A 20,292-nucleotide genomic window follows, 5' to 3' on the forward strand; every position below is an offset into this window, starting at 1 on the left:
AAAGACTGCCAGAAGGAAGATGCATGATAAGTGTATCTAAAAATGGAAGTGTGTTCTGCTTTTCAATCTCAATTGTGAATTGTATGCATCGGTTGTTTGTTTAGGTGGCTGAGGAAAGTGTCTAATGTCTGGTGACCATGGGGCCAGATAGCAAAAACATCGTCGACGTATCTAAGCTAGACTTTGTTTTTAAAAGGAGAGAAATCTAGAGCATGTTGCTGAAAATGTTCCATCTAAAACTTAGGAATTGTGGTGGTGGTGGTGGGGGGGGAATAATGGTCGGCCCATGGCTGTGCCTTCTTTTTGTAGGTAGAAAGTGTTTTGCCACACAAAATAGCCACAACGTAGTACATGCGCAAAGAGCAGCACTGTGATATTGGAGGAAATTTGTCCTGTAATAAAAGGATTATGTCATTGATTGGAACATTTGTGAAGAGGGCAGAGATGTCAAAACTGACTAATAAATCATCTTTTTTCAGCGATTTGATTTTGTTTACAAAGTGTTGTGTGTTTTTAATATAGGAGGGGGAATGACCTACCAACTCCTTGAGTGTCGACGGTAGTTTCTTGGCTAGGTGATAATTGCGGCTGTCTATACCTCTGACTATCGGTTGTTAAATTAGGACATCCTTTTCACTGTAATAAAACTATCTATACAAAAAAATGTTTCTCTGATGTCTTAAAGAATGTAACTTTGATGTAGTTAATTTATTTTAATTCATTTATTTATTGTAATTTTATTTTATTTTCACTAGAGGTCAGGCCAGTATAATAACCACTGATCAAATCATTGTCTCTTCAGCATAAATATAATTTAGCTTGTCTCTGTATATATATATATGTGTATACTCCAGATGACGACCTTAATGAAGGTCTAAATGTTGGGAAATTAAAATAATTATTTATAACACTGTTGTAGAGTCCATAATTTGTGTAAAATTAATGCTGATCACCATGTAACACTAAAGGAACTAGCTAATGTTAATTTATGATCAGGAATAGTTATTCTTCCAATGAAAAGGGGAAAATATCAAAGAGAACTTTTAACATAAATTGCAATCCCTAAGTAACAAAGATAATTTAAATAACATTTTACAAATTCACTAAAGAGATAAATCAGCATATAAATAAAGTGCTTACATCTTCAGTTTTTATCACTTCAACAAAATTGTCAGGGAAAACACCAATTCTTCCATTTAGTTCTCCTTTCCACCATCCCTTATCTTCAACTTCCTTGGTTATAATTGTAATAATATCTCCTTCTATAATACTAAGCTCATCTTCATTTTTGGCATCATAATTGTAAAGTACTTTTGCTTGCTCCTTTACTAAAATAAATAAATATTAGTTGTGCATGTGTACATGAAAATATATATAAACAATTGTTTAAGGAAAAAAAGTACAAAAATGTTCAAAACTTCTTCGTATCTAACAGTAAACAACAATCAAGCAGAATATTTTTTCAACTGTCAAAGGAAGAAAACAAGTGTTTTTCAAAATGGCAGAAAATATAGGTTTGATTTTGTGTTTTAAGAAACACCTCGGTATCTCTCGTCCTACCACTGGCCAAGTTTCATATGGAAGTAATAGTAGATATTTTGTTCATGAAAACTTAGGTTTTTCAACTCACAAAACAGGCAAATTAGCCAGAAGAACACAACCAACAAACAATGAATACACTGGCTTCATAACTTTAGTTGCTTCAGCTGTAAATCCAATTGCAATGAAAAAAAGATTTTTCTAAAGTAAAGGATCATTCTTAAGGAGAGTTCACAAAAATGACAATAAAAGGGCAACATCTATAAGATGTTATTCCCTTCCCCCTTCGCTGGAAATATTTTGATAAAATATGTGGAATTCATGGCATACAGTAGACACCTCTGATGTACTTGCAATACAGGTAATACTGAGCCATTTGATATCTGTATGAAATGCGACATGCAGTTCAGTAAAACAGTGAAAAGTGATGAATATCCCAATTGCTCATTCATGCACATTGACTTTATAAATAAAAAAAAAATTGGGACCAAATAATTGTATATCCACCCAGGAAGATATACAAGACATTCAGAGATATAGTTGAACACATAACTCAAACACATGATCAGCAACTTTTCATTTCATGGAAACTGTGAAAAAATAACCATCACTAAAATGTGTATCCAGTGAGGTTTGAATGACACTGTTAATGAGAAACTGAAACTTCTGCTGAGTTGGATTCAAGTCAAAAGCACGTCAGGAGCTTGCAGAAAGATGTGAGTAATAAAACTATTTATCTAAATCAAATGAAAAGGTGTCCAAACTTAGCAAATAGATTCCAAATATATCTCACATGCAACACAACACACTTCAGAATGTCAATTCACTTGTCACTGTTCCATTTCTCATGTTCTCTTTTGTGTATGGTTCAGCAACTTGGCTTCTTACATGTTTATATGATAGACCAGTTAATCCTATCTGCATACAATGCAGATAGGATTAACTGGCCTAATCATATCTGCATTTATGCTATGGCTGTAAAACCAGTTTCAGGGAGGGAAAAACTTTGCAACCTGTACATGAGACTTGCTACCTCCCTTTCAGTTGAAAGGCCCCCTAATAAAGGTCCTTTGCATCCTAGACAGATTCAAATTCAAGTCTTTTCAACCAAAGGAAATCACCAATGTTAAGAGCTATACAGGCTTTCTAGTCACTTCTTTCACATCAAAATGCTCAATTGAGTGCAGCACACAAATAAGCCCAAAACTAACCAACAAAAGATTCTGCTATATCCAAGTTTAATACAAGTTTCAAACAACCCTCGTATTAGGAGGGTTGTTTGAAAAGCTTGGTAAAAATCACCTTTATTTATCAACATAGTCTCTATCGAGGCCTATACGTTTGGTCCAGCAGGTTTCCAATTTTTTCATCCCATCCAAAAAAGTAGGATTGTTCCAATTGTCCAAAATAGGCATTGAGAGCCTTCATGACATCCTCATTCAAAAAAAAAAAAAATTTTCCCACTGAGCCAAATTTTTAAGTTTGGGAACAAGAAGTAGTCACGGGAGGATCAAGTCTGGAGAACACGGTGGATATGGAACCAATTCGAACCTCGATTCTTGCAGTTTTGCCATTGCAACAGCTGATGTATGGGACGGCACACTGTCTATGAAAGAGCATTTTTGTGTGCCTATCTTGGAGGTTTATTCTTCAGTTCTTTTAAATAGTCCAACAATGATGCATAATAGACTCCTGTTATTGCCTTATCCTTTTCAATAGTCTACCATGATAATTCCTTGGGAACCCCAAAAGACAGTAGCTATCACCTTCCCAGCTGACAAAACGGCTACTGTTTTTTCGGTGCTCTTTCACCAGGCATTGTCCACTGTTTTGACTGCTGCTTGGACTCAGGTGTGTATATTGGTTGATCCAAGTTTCGTCTACAATCACGAATCAACGCAAAAAATCCTGCAAATTGTGATTAAACATCACCAAACACTGTGTTGAAATGTCTTTTCAAGTGTGTTTTTGATCAACAGTCAACAATTGCGGCACTTATCGTGCACACAGCTTTTTCATGTGCAATTTTTCGTGCAGGATGTTATACACCCGTTCAGTTGAGATGCCTACAATCTCAGCAATCTCATGCACTTTCACTCGGTGGTCTCCATAATGACACCATGGATTTTGTCGATTATTTCCTTCATAGTGATCTCAGTCGGGCATCCAGATTGTGCTTCATCTTTGATGAGTTTATGACATGTTTAAACTTTAATGCTGCTGCTGCAGCATCCCCATAAATTGCATGTAACTCGGCTTTGATCTGCATGGCCCTCTACTACTTCAAATAAGTGTTTTATCACTGCACGAAACTTGATTTCTCCATTTTTATGAAAAATGCGAACATGGTCATTTTTGTTTGCCAAATGTTTGCCAAACGAGAACTATGAATTGCACATGGCTAAAACTTTGCCAGGGGTCATGAAAAAGATGATACCTGCTGACACTGGTATGAATGAATGAATTGTGTCATTGTCTATTGGAAATTTACAAAACTTTTCAAACAACCCTCATAGATATATGCACAGATGGTGCAACACTTGCTGAGAACCATTACAGTTTAAGATACAAATAATTCCGAAATTTATGAAGAGTTGTGATGACCACACGGTTCTAACTACTATATTTGAATTTAAGCTTTTAATGCAAACAGTTCAACATGCCAGAATGTCCCATCCACCAGAGACAGTCGGAACTATGTCAGTTAATACATGCCAGGAGACCCATTTTACTTAAAAATTCCTTTAGATTTTTTAGTTATTGAAAAATTAATTATAAAATAGAACTGCATTTATCTTCTACATCATGAAGACAAAAAATATAAAAGTACAAAAAAAAAATAATATTAATAAAAATTAAAACAAAGTACCATGCACCCCTAAAGAGCTTTTGTATACTCTTGTGAGAGCATGTACCACACTTAGGGAAACACTTATATACATGTTGTGAACGCTAATGTATATACTGTATATATATATATATATATATATATATATATATATATATATAGTAAAACCCGAAGTTACGCGGTGGGTGGGACCAAAAAAAAAGCACGTAAGTTGAATTCGCGTAACTCGGGGTATAATTTTGCATGTAATTTATATATACAAACATACAATTGGGACCAAAGGTTTACAAAAACACCTATATTTTTTAAGAAATATAATCATAATTGTAGTTTTTCATACATAAAAAAAAGGAAGTTATTTCGATGTTGATGGTTTCATAAAATCTAATAGATTCGTCTGACGGCATAATGTCTTTTTCTTGTCACGCAAAGTTTCTTCATAGCAAGCTAATGATTTTTTTATTCCTTGCCTTGTGGCTACAATTCGTTCCTCGTTAGAATCTATGTCCTCCAAAATCTGTAAGCCTTTCTTTTATGATTGTTCTTACTGTGGATTCCTGTAGAGTGAACTTCTTTGCTAACTCACAAATTTTCATTCCACCTTCAAAATCCTTAATAATGTTGAGTTTTGTTTCGAAAGTCAATGTTTTTCTTGTCTTGCCAGCAGTAGAAGAATCAGACTTGCTTCTTTTGGATGAGATTATTTTTTATGTGATAAAATTTTTATCAAGAAAACAACTGCAAGGTTTGTAGACTATAAAAATCGTGTATGAATGGAGACCATGCGAAACACGTTAGTGCTTGTTCACAGCATGTGCGACACTGGCGAATGCGGCCGGCGCCTGAAAGATATGACTAGTGGTGCGGCGTGAAGCAGGACGGGAATAGGTACATATAAGAAACCGCGTAACTCCGGATTCGTGTAAGCTGGGGTATGACTGTATATATTTTTAAAAATAATTTTAGTAATTTCTGCATTCAAAATATCTTCTATCTGGCAGTAGAGATGAAATTTTTGATTTATTTCTGATTATTAGTTCATATTATTTACCAGTTACTTTCTGAGAGAACCTATTTTCAATAATCCTCTTGTGATGCATGCATTCAAGTGTACTAGATACGACAGTCTTTCATGACTAGTTGCCAATTAACTTTCTTCAAAATCAATTGATAATTTTGCAAGTTTGATCTTATTTGATCACCTCTTACATTTTGATCTTCTGAGGCAGTGTATGTGCAGTAATGGTTGTAGTTAAGTGTGCCATCTTTGCTTCAAACATTTATTGAATTACCATATCCTAAATTAGCTTTGCTCACACATTTTTGCATATTAATGTCAAGTTATTTTCTGATATATTCATTTTAATATCGTTATACCATTAGTCACTGATCAGTTATTTCTAACCCACCTCTGTACAGATCCATAAGTTAAATTTATTCAACAAGTTTATCATAATCTGTTATTTATTTCCATATTTAAATTCCAAAGTGCATATAAATAAATAAATTATTTAATCTGGCCCTTGCAGATTTATTTAAGAAGATAACGTCATTTATATCATCATCAAATAACTGACATATACCTTCAGGGGGTGTATAGGATCTTATGATAGTACCACATGAAAAGTTACATCATTATTAACTTCCTATCAACAATTTTCCTGAAGATTAGCTTATCTGTCAGCATTCCAATATCAGATCTTATATTTCTGCCTTCTAATGCACTTTTTACTATTAATCAATCTGCTATGCATTTACTATGTATCAATCAACTGACACCTTGGTACTTCCTCTGGATGTTTCTCCTGCATTCCTGGCAAAGAACACTTGCATAGCTAATCTTTCCTCTCCCATTCTGTTTAAGTGGCCAGACCACCCGAGATTAGCTCTGCTAGCACATTCATGAATGCTAACAATGTCAAGTTACTTCCTAATATCCTCGTTTTTAATATGATACTGCCATTGATTCCATTTGTTCAACTAATAGTTCTCAGCACTCTCACATCTGTTGTCTCCAGTTTTTGATAAAGTTTTATTTCTAACCCAGCTCTCAGTTTCATAAGTTAAAATTTGTCCTGTATACAGATAGTTTAATGTTTTTGACTAATCTCTCTTATTCCATATAAATTTATTCAGTTGACTTCCTACCATACCAGCTTTTCTAATTCTGTTGTCTATTTCCAAATTTAATTTGCCATTTTCACTAAAAATTGCGGCTAAATAACTAAAATGTTTCATTGTTCTATAGGTTCTCCATTCAGGATGCAGCTGATATTTTCAATGTTTCTACTTATTTTCATTGTCTGTCTTTTGAATGTTGATTTTCATACCAAATTTATTACAGCAGTTATTCAATTTGGTCAGGGAATCCTGCAGCCTTATCTTGGATTTATTTAGGAGTATAACATTGTCAGCATAAAGTAAACAGCTGAGATTATCATCAATTTTAATATCAGATTTAATACCACTTTCCTTCATAACGTGATCCATATAGACAATGAATAACAGCAGAGATAATGTACACCTTTGTCACACATCTGACTTAAAACCAAACCTGTACTTCCCTCAATAATTCTAACTGCTATTTAAATGAAACAAACACTGCTTCTTTTATTTCGAAATCTTTCCAAGTAATTACTCGATATATCAAGAATATCTTCAGTTTTCATTTCCCCTTTATCATCTCTAATTCCTTTTATAATACTCTTTCCTCCATTTCTGAGCTTTTTAATAGCCTCCAAAATATTTTACCACCTTCCTGATATTTATTTTCTATGTTTTGATTATAATTTTATGGAATAAAAAAAAAACTTGTGCTTTTATTCCATAAAAACACAAGTGACTTACTTGCCAGGAACTTTTGATATGCTTTCTTCTTTTCCTTGACTGTGGAAGTATCATTGCCTTATAAAGGGGAATAATAACCTCTTTATCTCTGGATTAGTGTGTTCTTCAATAACAAAGTAATCCTATATGCAATCTTGGACACCTTAGCAATGTGCCCTCTGAACTTCATCTCTCTATCCACCAACACCCCTAAGTCCCTAGCCTCATCAATCTCTTGGAGTACTGTTCCATCAATGCGGTGCACAGCTAGTAATCTTTTAATCCCAAAATGCATAACTTTACACTTTTCCACATTGAACTGACATCCATTACCTTTTGCCCATTTTGCCAGCTTATTTAAATCATCCTGCAAACTCTCAACATCAGCTTGATTTTTTATTGTGCTACCCAACTTTGCATCAGTTGTTTGCTGAATATCTCCCTTGAAGGGAGATATTGCAAACAACTGAATATCTCTCTTCAAGCCATTTCCTATATAATTATGTACAAATTAAACAATAATGGCCCAAACACAGAGCCTGAGGCACACTACTTGTCACCTGGGCTCTGCTCTTCCATACACTACTTCCTGGTATTTCTCCATGAGCCGTTCTCTTATCCATATCACCAGTTTAGTATCCAACCCCATCTGTCTAATTTGTGCAACAGTATTCTGGCAAAATCCAGTAGTATCACTGTGTAGCCATTTCCCTAGTCCAACACAGATGTCATTCTATTATAAAAAGTTAATAGATTGCTAAGGCAGGATCAACCTTTAACAAAACCATGTTGGCCCCTGAGTATCATATTCTAATCCATCCATTCTTGAATTCTGTCCTTAACCAACTTTTCCACTACATTTACACCATTCCCGAGATGGCGATTGGTCTGTAATTAACTACTGCATTCTTAGAGCCACCTTTATGCAAATTAACCACTTTGCCTTCCTTCCACTCCCTAGGGACTATACCAGAGTTCAAACTTAAGTTTAAATAACCAAGTAAGAGGCATTGACAATTCCTTTGCACATTCACGCAACACCCTAGCTGATATTCCACAGCAGTGTTTGCATTTAAATTCTGCAATATACTAAGTACCTCTGATTTATTAACTTCAATTCTCACATTAGTTATTGCTACAAGTACAGAGATATCCTCATTTGGGTGTTAGACTTTTGAAAAATGATCGCTCAGTAAATCTACTATTACATCTGAATTGGTCACCTCAAAACTATCAGCACCCACTAAGGTTATCCTTCCAAAGTCATTCTTCCTTTTACTTGCCTCATAGCAGAACTCTTCAGGATTACCCTTGATCTCCTTGGCTAAGGTGTTCTTATAATCAGATTTAGCTTTTCTTACTATGCTGGTAACCTTCCTAGCTCGAGCCTTGTACTGCTCATGGGTGTACTGATCACCTTCCCTCTCAAATCCTTCACTTAGTTCTGATTTTTCTATCCTTGCAGATTACTTCACTACATGCCTCACTAGCTGAATCAAAGTTTTTGTTAGGGTTTGTCACTGCATCTCCAAGTTTGGTTCTTGTTTTCAAACTCTTTCCGTTTTTCTTGAATAATGTTTGTGTATTTAAGTTTATAGTTCACATCTGATAGCTGTTCAACTTTGATTTGTTTCTAAACTTTCTTATGCACCCTTCTTTTCAATATGAAGTTCAATTTTATCTTATCTTTAGCTTTTCATATACCATTGAGGTAATTTAGCTGTGGACTTCACAACCGTGACTGTCTCAAGGATAAAGTAGTTGGTTCTATGCCTTCTTGTGTGTCCTATGTCTGTAGATGCATGTGTTCAAGGGGCCAGTTTGACTGTTCTGGGGAATGAAAAACACGAATTTCCAGGTGAAAAAACTCTCTACCTCCATATAAGACCAGCTAACTCACTTTTAGTCAAAAGAGACAAATAAAGGTTCCTCATTCTTGGATGGGAATTGAACCCAGGTCTTTCCGAACAAAGGGCTTCCGTCTATACTGACTGAGCTACGGAGGCTCTCAATTTAATCTTGCTTAAAACTAAATGGTGATCACTTCTTATTTCAAATCCACTGTATACTCTTATGTTTTGAACCAGTGAGAAAATATCACTGTTGACAACAACATAGTCAACGAGGTTTTTTTTTTTTTTTTTTTTTTTTTTTTTTTTTTTTTTTTTTTTTATTCCTTGATTCTTCTCTCTGTATGAATTTGTGCACATTTTTATGTTAGGACATGGTGTTAGTAATAACTAATCCATATCCTAAGCAGAAATCTAGCAGGTACTTACCATTATTATTAGCTTTACTCTTTTTTTTCAAATTTTCCCAAGACATGACAATGTTTTGGGAAAATCTGTATATCCTTGATAGATTCATGGAATTCTTTGTTTATGGAAAAGTAGATACTGTCAGCAACAGTTCTCTACCCCCCACCCAACAGAATGGGATCATTAAAATCATGCACTTTCTTCTTCTCCCGTAGTCCTAAATGGACCATTGGGTCATTCATGGCTGGTAGATGATAGTCTTGGTTAGCCTCCTCCAGTCATCTCGGTTTCTTGTTCATGATGTCAGTTGAGAAAGGGAGGAATTTGTCCATTTTTTTATGTTATCAGTCCATTTTAATCGAGGTCGCCCCTAACCCTTGGTCCCGGAACGATTCCTTCTAGTACTTGCTTTGGAATGCCATTAGCCCTCTCCACATGTCCGAACCATTTCATCTGTCTTCTTCTGATGACTGTCAGAATATTTTTCCTTTATGCACTACAGGGCAAAATTAATTAGCTCCAATAATAATGCTTCATCACTAAACTTGAACACATTTATCACGCCTTCTTGGTCAATGGCTACAATCACTACCAAATCCAAAAAATTTAACCCCTGCACCCAGAACAGTAAAAGCACCAAATCTTTTACCATCTCATATATACGAGGCACTCTACAAAAAAACCTAGCAAAAATCCTCAAACAATATAACCTAGTAACTGCTTAAAGACTACTATATAAAAATACTGGCATTCATTATCCATCCTCACTCCCCATCCAAAAAGAGCCACAATCCCTAGACTTGCCAGGTGTCTACCACGTACTATGCCGTTGTAAGATGACCCTACTACAGTCAAACAGGCAGGACAGCCATTGTAAGAATTGCCAAAAAAACACAAAGACTACATTCAGTTCCACCACTCGGCCACTCAAGGGCCTGACCATAAATTGGATATCCACCATAAGATATGATGAAAGAAAGCAACCTTTTTTTTATGAAAGACTTTTCCTAAAATCTGCCTCAGCTTTAACAAACTATCCAAACCTAAACAAATTTGGTTTTATGAAACTCCCTCCAATCTGGGAAGCATTGTCCTTAGAACTTCTGCCCAATAGCCAAGAAACCCATTCCAGCCCACTAGATGGCACCACTGATTAGGACTTTAAACTTGCCTTTGTTATGCTTCAATCATACTTACCTTATGTAGTGCCTCGTGTGCACATATCAATTTCTTTATTATTCCCTGATGATGGCAGTTACTTTGCCAAAATACTGGAAATATTAATTAAAAGTTATTCTGATTAATCTAATTTTATGTTGTGGCTTCTTTAAGTAATATCATTACGGAGCCCAAATGAAAGGAAAGATTGAATCTGGTCCACCATACTTCAACTAGTAGCTATACAGTGGACTGGGATATTTCCACTATGTTGTATTTAGAATTTTTTTATTTTTATTTCTTTTTATTTTTTTTTTGTTTTTTTACGAGGGTTGTTTGATTTCCAATTTCCAAAAGACGACAACATTATTTGTTCATTCACACCAGTGTTGGCACATATCTTTTTCATGACCCCCTCCCCCGGCAAAATTTTAGCTAAGTGCGACGAGTAGTTCTCGTTTAGCAAACATTTAAAACAACCGTGTTCGCATTTTTCATAAAAATGGAGAAAAACTAGTTTCATGCAGTGATAAAACACTTTTATTTGAAGAAGTGGATGGCCGTGCAGATCAAAGCCGAGTTAGTTGCAGTTCATGGAGACTCTGCAGCAGAATTAAAGACTATTTATTTTTGGATAAATGAGTTTAAATGTGGTTTTAAGTCCATCAAAGATGAAGCATGCTCCGGACGCCTGACTGAGGTCACTACGAAGGAAATGATTGACAAAATCCATGTTATCATTATGGAAGACTGCCGAGTGAAAGTGCATGAGATTGCAGGCATCACAACTGAACAGGTGTATGAAATTTCCTGCATTAAAAATTTGCACATGAAAAAGCTGCGTGCACGATGGGTGTCGCGACTGTTGATCAAAAACACATGCGAAAAGACATTTCAACACAGTGTTTGGAAATTGTGATTAAACATATGCCAAACAGTGTTTGGCAATGTTTAATCACAATTCGCGGGATTTTTTGTGTTGATTCGTGATTGTAAACGAAACTTGGATCTACCAATACACACCTGAGTCCAAGCAGCAGTCAAAACAGTGGACAATGCCTGGTGAAAGAGCACCAAAAAAAAACAAAGACTGTTTTGTCAACTAGAAAGGAGATGGCTACTGTTTTTTGGGATTCCCAAGGAATTATGATAAACTATTTGGAAAAGGGTAAGACAATAACAAGAATCTACTAAGATTTGTGATTCTTGTTGATTTATTAATATTTTGTTAGATTTAATTGTGTAATTTTAGTATATTATTGTAGTTTTATTAGTGTAGTTAGTGTATTAAAGTGTTTTATAACATAATCTATGTCGGGAAGTCGCCGCTAGAGGGATTCGTAGTGTGTAGTGTTCGTGAAAGCTCCAGATAAGATAAGCATTATTTTTAGTTATCGTTGATAAATTTACTTTAATATTGCGTAGTTTTGTTTGCCTTGCGTATCTTAGTGCATCTGTTTGTGTGTTTTTGGTGTTTATAATTTATAATTTGATAAAATACGTTACTAGTAAGTATGGCTCCAGTACGAAGGAAAATGGCGTCCAGTAATGATGGTTCGCCATCTTCTTTCAAGAACAGTAATGTAAAGGAGATGATTCAGTGTACTATCTGTGAAATGTACGCTTTGCGGAGTGCAGACAGAGCGTCGTTAGATGATAATATAAAGGAGTGAATGTGTGTAGAAAATGTAGGGAGAATGAGGAATTAAAGTGTATTTCGGATCGTGAGTGTGATATTTTTGTCAAACTTCAGAATGAAGAAAATAGGGATATGACAAGAAACGGCGAGGTTGTACCAGAGAATTGTGAGAGTGTGAATGTAGAAAGTGTGAATGATAGTATTAATGGTTTTACAGAGAATAAAAAAGATGAGATAGATGCAATGAGTGAGATCGCGTTGTTGAATGGTGCGATACAAAGGGCAAAACAGCAGCTAGAGCGTATGAGCAAAAGTCGACTGAATGAACCAACAAATAATAAAAAGTATGACAGGAAAAATAGGCGTATGAGTGTGAACATGAACAAAATGAAGGATAGAGTGCTGTATGGAGACTCGTTAGTACGAGGTGTGTTAGTAGAGGATCTGACAAAATCGTACCAACCTGGTGCGACCTTAAAGGATGTAACTGAGTCTATTAGAGAGAGCAAAAGGAAAGGGTGAAAGAAATGATTGTTGTGGCAGGTACGAATGATTTGAAAGGAGATAAAATGGAAATGATAGAAGACCTGAATGAATTGTTTGAGGTAGCAAAAGAAAAGAGTGAGAGAGTTAGAATGATTAGTCTTTTGCCACGGTATGACAGTGAAATGTTTAAAAGGAGGGCCATAATTGCGAATGACTATGCGTGGGTTATGTATGACGAGTGGTGTGGAATTTGTGGATGTGTGGAGTGAGTTCGATGGGCGAAAGGATCTATATACGATGGATGGATTGCATTTGAATGGTTATGGTGTAAGGAGACTTGAGAAAGTGTTGCTGAATGTAATGGATGTGCAAATTCAGGGAAACTAGATTTATTAAGGGGGAGCAGATATACAGTCCTTAGGGAGGCAGTTGAATGTATGAATGAATATAATATGCCTGAGTGAATAAGGACAACAAATCAGAGTGGGATAGTTAATATGAGGCATCAAGGTAGGGTTGGGGCTAATGGGGAGGGGGGGTCTTAAATTCATGTACACTAATGCCAGGAGTATTAGGAACAAGAAGGAAGAGTTTTTGGCCATGGTTGGCACTTCCAGACCACAGGTTATTGGTATTAGTGAATCATGGCTGACTGTAGATGATATAGCTAGTGGGAATGAATGTGATGGGTATAGTGTGTTCAGAAATGACAGGGAGAATAAAATGGGGGGAGGAGTATTGTTGATGATAGCTGATGAGCTACAGCCAAGGAGAATAGAAGTTGAATTGCAGGATAGAGAAAAGAGCACATTTGAGGCCATTCGGTGTGAGATTGTGGCTAGCAGAACTAAATATACAATTGGGTGCTGCTATAGACCAGGTGATGGAAAAGATGGTGGTGACAGTATGCACAAGCAAATAGAAGAAATGAGTGGAAGGAGGGTAATTATTATGGAAGATTTCAACTATGGTCGCATTGATTGGAGTGAGGAGAGGACACACGGGAAGAAGGAATTGGATTTTATGCGGTTATTAAGGGATAACTATCTGCGACAGCATGTAATGGAAAATACTAGGGATCAGAGAGTGCTTGACCTAGTAATTACAACCACATTGCCACCAATTGGTGAGAGTGATCATAGGGTCTTGACTTGGGAGGTGGCTAAAGGTGCGGAATTTTCAATTAAGACAGGGTACATGTGTAATTATCGGGCTGGAAAGTATGACAAGCTTAGGAGTTTGATTGGTTCAGTGCCATGGCATGTACAACTGCAAGGTCTGGAAGTTGATAGTGCATGGGAGGCAGTTAAGAAGTGTTTGCATGCAGCAATGGCTGACTGTATACCTAGAGTCAGAATAATAAATCAAGTAGGGGTTAAATGGATGAATAACACCATTAAGCTTGAGCTGCAAAAAAAGAAACAACTATGGAGGGAATTTAAGGAGAAAGGTGACCGGCAGGCACATGAACGGTATAAAGCGCAGGCCAGAAGGGTAACGAGTGTGGTAAGAAAAGCAAAAAAGGATTATGAAAGAACATTGGCCATGCAGGCTAAAGAGAATCCTAAACAGTTTTTTTCGATATGTTGCTAGTAAAAGAAAAAATGTATATGGCAGAATGATTTTAAAGAATGCCGATGGTAGGGAGGTAACCGAATCAGCTGATATAGTTGAATTACTGAGTGAGCACTTTGCAAGTATATATCATCCAGGTGGTGACATTGCAGAAATGAATAAACCAGTAGATTATATGGGAATTGTGGTGAATGAAGTGGAGGTAAGTAGTCTATTGCATAACCTCAATGTCAATACATCCATGGGTTTGGATGGCATATCAGCTCGTGTCGTACGAGAAGCAGCTAAAGAATTGTCAGTACCCTTGACCATTTTGTTTAATTTGAGTCTCAGGTCTGGGTTAGTCCCGAGGGGGGTGGAAAGAGGGGAAAATAGTTCCACTGCATAAAGGTGGTTCCAAGACTGCTGTTGTAAATTACTGACTGATTAGCATATCAGGAATCATTGTCAAGGTCTTAGAGAAATTAGTCAAGAAAAGAATACAGGATTGGATAGATGAAAATGGGATATTGTATGGGGGACAACATGGTTTTGTGAAGGGCAGATCATGCCTCAGTAACTTGCTCACATTTTATAACACAGTGAGGCTGAACTTGATAGGAGTAATGGGTTTACAGTGATACTACTGGACCCTGCCAAGGCCTTTGACAGGATACCACATGGAACCCTAATCAGTAAACTGGAGCAGATGGGGATAGATATAGGGTTGATGAGATGGATAGGAGGGTGGTTGAAGGAGAGATACCAGAGAGTGGTTTATGCAGGAGTGGAGTCTAAAAGACGGCTTGTGACTAGTGGTGTGCTGCAGGGCTCAGTTATGGGCACCAGGGTTTCTTTGTGATGGGAAGGAAGTGGAGAGGATCCAGAGACGAGTGACCAAGATGATAGGAGGTCTGTGGAATGAACCTTATGAGAATAGGTTGAAGATTTGTGGGTTGCAGAGATTGGACGATAGGCGAAGGAGGGGTGATATGATTGAGACATTCAAATTACTGAAGGGTTTCTATAAGATTGATCCAGAAGATATTTTTGAAAATATGACTGGCGGTGGGAGGACTAGGGGCCATGCATGGAAGCTGGGCAAGAGCGTGGTTGACAAGGCAGTTAGAGCTAGGTTTTTTACTAGGAGAGTAGTGAATGAGTGGAATAAGCTTCCAAAGTCTGTTGTGGGTGCTACGAACGTGAATGAGTTCAAGGCAAGGTATGATAGATACTGTGTCAATGTCGAATAGTTGTTCTTGACATGATGTTAGAGCCTCCCTTAATGAGTCTGTCGACTCCTTGGAGTTGCCCGGAACAATAATAATAATCATTGTTGGACCATTTAAAAGAAGAAATCAAGAAAAAGCAGCCAAGATTGGCATGCAAAAAAATGCTCTTTCATCAAGACAATGCACCGTCCTACACATCAGCTGTTGCAATGGCAAAACTGTACAAATCGAGGTTCAAATTGGTTTCACATCCACCGTATTCTCCGGACTTGGTCCCCCCATGACTACTTCTTGTTTCCAAACTTAAAACTTTGGCTCAGTGGGAAAAAAAAATTTTTTGAATGAGGATGTCATCAAGGATTTCAATGACTATTTTGTACAATTTGACAAATCCTACTTTTTAAATGGGATGAAAAAATTGGAAATTCGCTGGACCAAATGCATAGACCTCGATGGAGACTATGTTGAGAAATAAAGGTGATTTTTTCCAAAAAAAAGTGTTTAACTTATTTTTTACCAAACTTTTCAAACAACACTGATACTCTAGACATCTCAAAAATCGATAAGAGTTATCTATTTACATGACTTCTTAATAGAAACTGAGGCCTTGTACTGGAATCTGGAATTCTCATTATATTATTCAACATGTCAGATTTTCAATTTTTTTTTAACAATTATCTTTCATTTTTACTGGGTGACAGATGATGCATGTCACTTGACTCTGCATTCTTGTTAGGACGCAGTTAATCATTTCCATTGTAACATTTTTTTTTTTTTTTTTGGAGTCAAACAAGTCTGCAGTTATCCATTTTTATGAGCTTTTTTCTTATAAGTTCTGAAGAAGCACCAGTTTGGCATAAGTGACACTAATTGGTACATGAAATGGAAGGATGTTAGCAGTACTTGGGAAATGACCAATGACCTTCAGTCCACTGCTGGATGAATTCTTCTCCATGCTTCTTCATGTATGACTGATCTTGCATATCTCTTCATCATAAATGTCCATAACATATTTTTATCTCATTATCTCATCTTACCACTGGTCTACCTGGTTTATGATACAGTTCTTGGTGACCATTCTGTTGTTCTTTTAGTCCATCTGTTGTCAGACATTCTCATAATGTCCAGTCCAGTGCCATTTGTTGCCTTTTATCACTAATACATGTTCATTACCTTTGTTTGCTTCCATATTCAATTATTATACTTTTTTTATGTAACCATGTTATTCCTTAAAGTGATTTTTTCCCCATGTTCAATTGTATAGATTTTTATTAAAAAGAAAGACCTACTGGTTGTAGATCTTTCTTTTTAAGCAAGATCAGTTTGGTAAATTGTCTTAAAATATAACTCTATAATTGTTAAAAACTTTCCATTCCACTGTTATTCTAGCAAAAATTTCATTATCAAGTTTATGGTCATTTGTAATGATTTGTCCTAGATATTTGTATGAACTCAGTATTTAATCTGTCAGATTTATTTCAATTTGTTTTCTTTCTGAAGAATTGCAATATACATTTCAGATTTGTCCATATTTATTTGCAAGCCTATCTCCAAACTTCATCAATTTCCTGCCATGTACCCTCAAGGGGTGTACAGGATATGATAGTACTACATGAAAAATTTACAACATCACTAACTTCCTATCTTTAATTTTCCTCCAAATCAGTCTGTTACTTGTCAAGACTCCAACATTATCAGATCTTATATTTCTATCGTCTAAAGCACTTTTACCGTATCAATCCACCTATATCTTGGTCATCCTCTGGGTCGTTTTCCTGCCAACCTGGCAGAGAACACTTCTTTTGCTAATTTTTCCTCACCCATTCTGTTTAAGCGATCATACCACCCGAGATTAGCTCAGCTAACGCATTCCTGGATGCTGACAATGTCTAGTTCTTTCCTAATATCCTCGTTTTTAATATGATATTGCCATTGATGCCATCTGTTCACGCCTATAATCTTTCTCAGGATTCTCATATCTGTGATCTCTAGTCTTTGGTCAAGTGTTTTACTTCTGACCTAGCTCCAGATCCCTAAGTTAAAACTGGTTTGAACACCATCTTGTATGCAGCTAATTTAGTGTTCCAACTAATTTCTCTCTTATTCCATATGAATTTATTCAATTGACTTCCTACCATACCAGCTTTGTTGATTCTGTTGTCTATTTCCATATTTAATTTACCATCTTCACTAAAAATCATGGCTTAGTATCTGAAATTTTTTTTTCTTGTTCCACAGGTTCCCCGTTCAAAACACAGTTGACATTTTCAATGATTCTACCTATTTTCATTGTCTTTGTCTTTTTATTGAGCTTCACACCATATCTATTACAACAGTTACTCAATTTAGTCAGGGAATCTTGCAAATTTGTAGCGGATTTATTTAGAAGTATAACAATGTCCGCATAAAGCAAAGAGCTGACATTAACATCTCCAATTCTGATATCAAGTTTAATACCACTTTCCTTCATAATGTGATCCATATAGATAATGAATAACAGAGGGGATAATGTACATCCTTGTCTCACACCAGATTTAACATTAAACCATCTTCCTGTACTTACTTCAATTCTAACTCCTGACTTGCAACTCAAATAAAGACTAAGTATTGCTTGATATAATGCCTCATCGACACCATATAACTATAGCGTATTGAATAGCCTCTCTCTTGGCACCTTGTCATATGCCTTTTCCAGATCGACAAAACTTAAATACAGATCTTTATTATATTTCCCATTATTTCTCCACTATTTGTCGTAAAGTGAAGATCTCATCCTGACAGCTTCTATTTGACTTGAATCCAGCTTGTTCTTCACCAAGCTTTTCTTCCACAATTCTTCTCAACCGTTATTCAAGTATACTCGCATATATCTTACCAGGACCACTCAGTAGGGACATGCCTCTGTAATTCTCATATATATGGGTACTATGAGAGCTCTACTCCAGTCATCGGGAATTCGTCCCTCTGTCCAGGCATTCTGAACTATGCAGTGCAGCCACTGCAAGATTTTATACCACCATACTTCAGCATTTCTGGTCAAATATCATCTATTCCTGCTGCCTTTCCACATTTGAAGCCTTTGATGGCTTTTTCTACTTCAAGTACGGATATGTATTCCTGACTGCATGCCTGGTCAATGTTTTTTTTTTTTATCACTGTGTGTCATCACTGCTTGTTTCATTTAGCAGTTTTTCAAAGTAATTACTTCATACTTCAAGGATATCTTTTTCTTCCATTTTCATGTCACCTTTATCATCTCTAACTCCTTTTACAGCACTCTTTCCTCCATTCCTAAGCTTCTTCAACAACCTCCAGAATATTTTGCCACCTTCCTGATATTTATTTTCTATGTTCTTGCCAAAGTCCTCCTATGACTTTTGTTTAGCTAGTTTTACACACTGTTTAGCTTTCTTATATTTGTCTCTGTATTCTCTAAGAGCACAAGCTGACTTATTTGCAAGGAACTTTTGATATGCTTTCTTCTTTTCTTTAACTTCCTGTGTCTACCATGGAGTTCTAATTTTTCTATCCTTGCAGACAACTTCACCACATGCCTCTCTAACTGAATCAATCAGGGTTTACCACTGAATCTCCAAGGTTTGTTTCCTGTTCTCAAACTCTTTCATTTTTTTTTCAATAATCTTTGTGTATTTTAGTCTACAGTTCACATCTGAGAGCTGCTCAACTTTAATTTGCTTTAAAACTTTCTTATATGTTATTCTTTTCAATATGAAGTTCAATTTTATCCTGCTCAAGACTAAATAGTGATCACTTCGAATTTCAAATCCTCTGTACACTCTGGTGTCCTGCACCAGGGAGAAAACATCACTATCAACAATAACATAGTCAATGAGAATAGAAAGGGGGATGGTAAATCCCTAAACCCCCCATATTAATTTAATATTAATACTCATTGACTATTAATTGAATAAGCCTTTTGGCTTATTAGATTAATAGTCAATGAGATTTTATTGACTTTTTATCTCATTGACTATTAATTAATTTATTAATTAATAGTCAATGAGATTTTGATATTAATCAAATTTAAAGTCTCATTGACTTTTAATTTGATTAATATCAAATTAAAAGTCAATGAGACTTTTGTTATTCCTTGCCTCTTCTCTCCATGTGAATTTGTGCACATTTTTATGTTGGAACATGGTATTAGTAATAACCAATCCATGTCCTGAGCAGAAATCCAACAGATATTTGCTATTATTAGCTTTGCTCTTTTCTCCAAATTTTCCCAAAATATTTTTGTATGTCTCACAATCATTTCCTACTCTGCTAGGTAGATCCCCAACAAGGACCAACTTTTCTTTTTCATTGTGTCAGTTGCTTTTTCTAAAGCCTCAAAAAATTCCTCCATTTCTACCTTAGTAGAACCTTCTGTGGGAACATAGGCACAAATAAGTCTCATTGTCCAGTTCCCATTCTCATATTTGACCACATTACTCTACTTGAGACTGACTGCCATTCAAGAAGATGTTGAATACTATGGCTACTCCTTCTTTTCCTTGATTGTCATTGCCTGAATATAACATTTTGTATTTATTGCTCAGAAAGAACTCACCAGTTTTGGTCTTTTTTGTTTCAGTCACTCCTATTATGTCAATCTGGTACTTATCTAATTCCTCAGCTAGCTCCATTTCTTTGTCATTCAGGCTTCTTATGTTGATAGTACCGATCTTTAACTCCGGTGATGTTGAGTCAGTGTGTGTGTTTTCAGATTTGTTCCAGTAGCTGACTTTT

General features: G+C 36.1%; 1 protein-coding gene across 1 annotated transcript in view; it reads right to left on the reverse strand.

Moving 5' to 3' along the window:
* Positions 1-20,292, reverse strand: part of LOC150094285 (SH3 domain-containing kinase-binding protein 1-like) — a 305,169-nt gene that overhangs the window by 137,655 nt on the left and 147,222 nt on the right. Inside the window, exon 7 of the mRNA XM_090411774.1 lies at positions 1,141-1,328. Coding sequence (XP_090267900.1) covers positions 1,141-1,328 — 188 coding nt within the window. The remainder of the gene's footprint in view (positions 1-1,140; positions 1,329-20,292) is intronic.

Source organism: Typopeltis vanoorti, chromosome 22 (genome assembly GCF_054136105.1).
Source record: "Typopeltis vanoorti isolate ZY-2024b chromosome 22, IOZ_Tvanoo_1.0, whole genome shotgun sequence".
Lineage (NCBI taxonomy): Eukaryota > Metazoa > Arthropoda > Arachnida > Uropygi > Thelyphonidae > Typopeltis > Typopeltis vanoorti.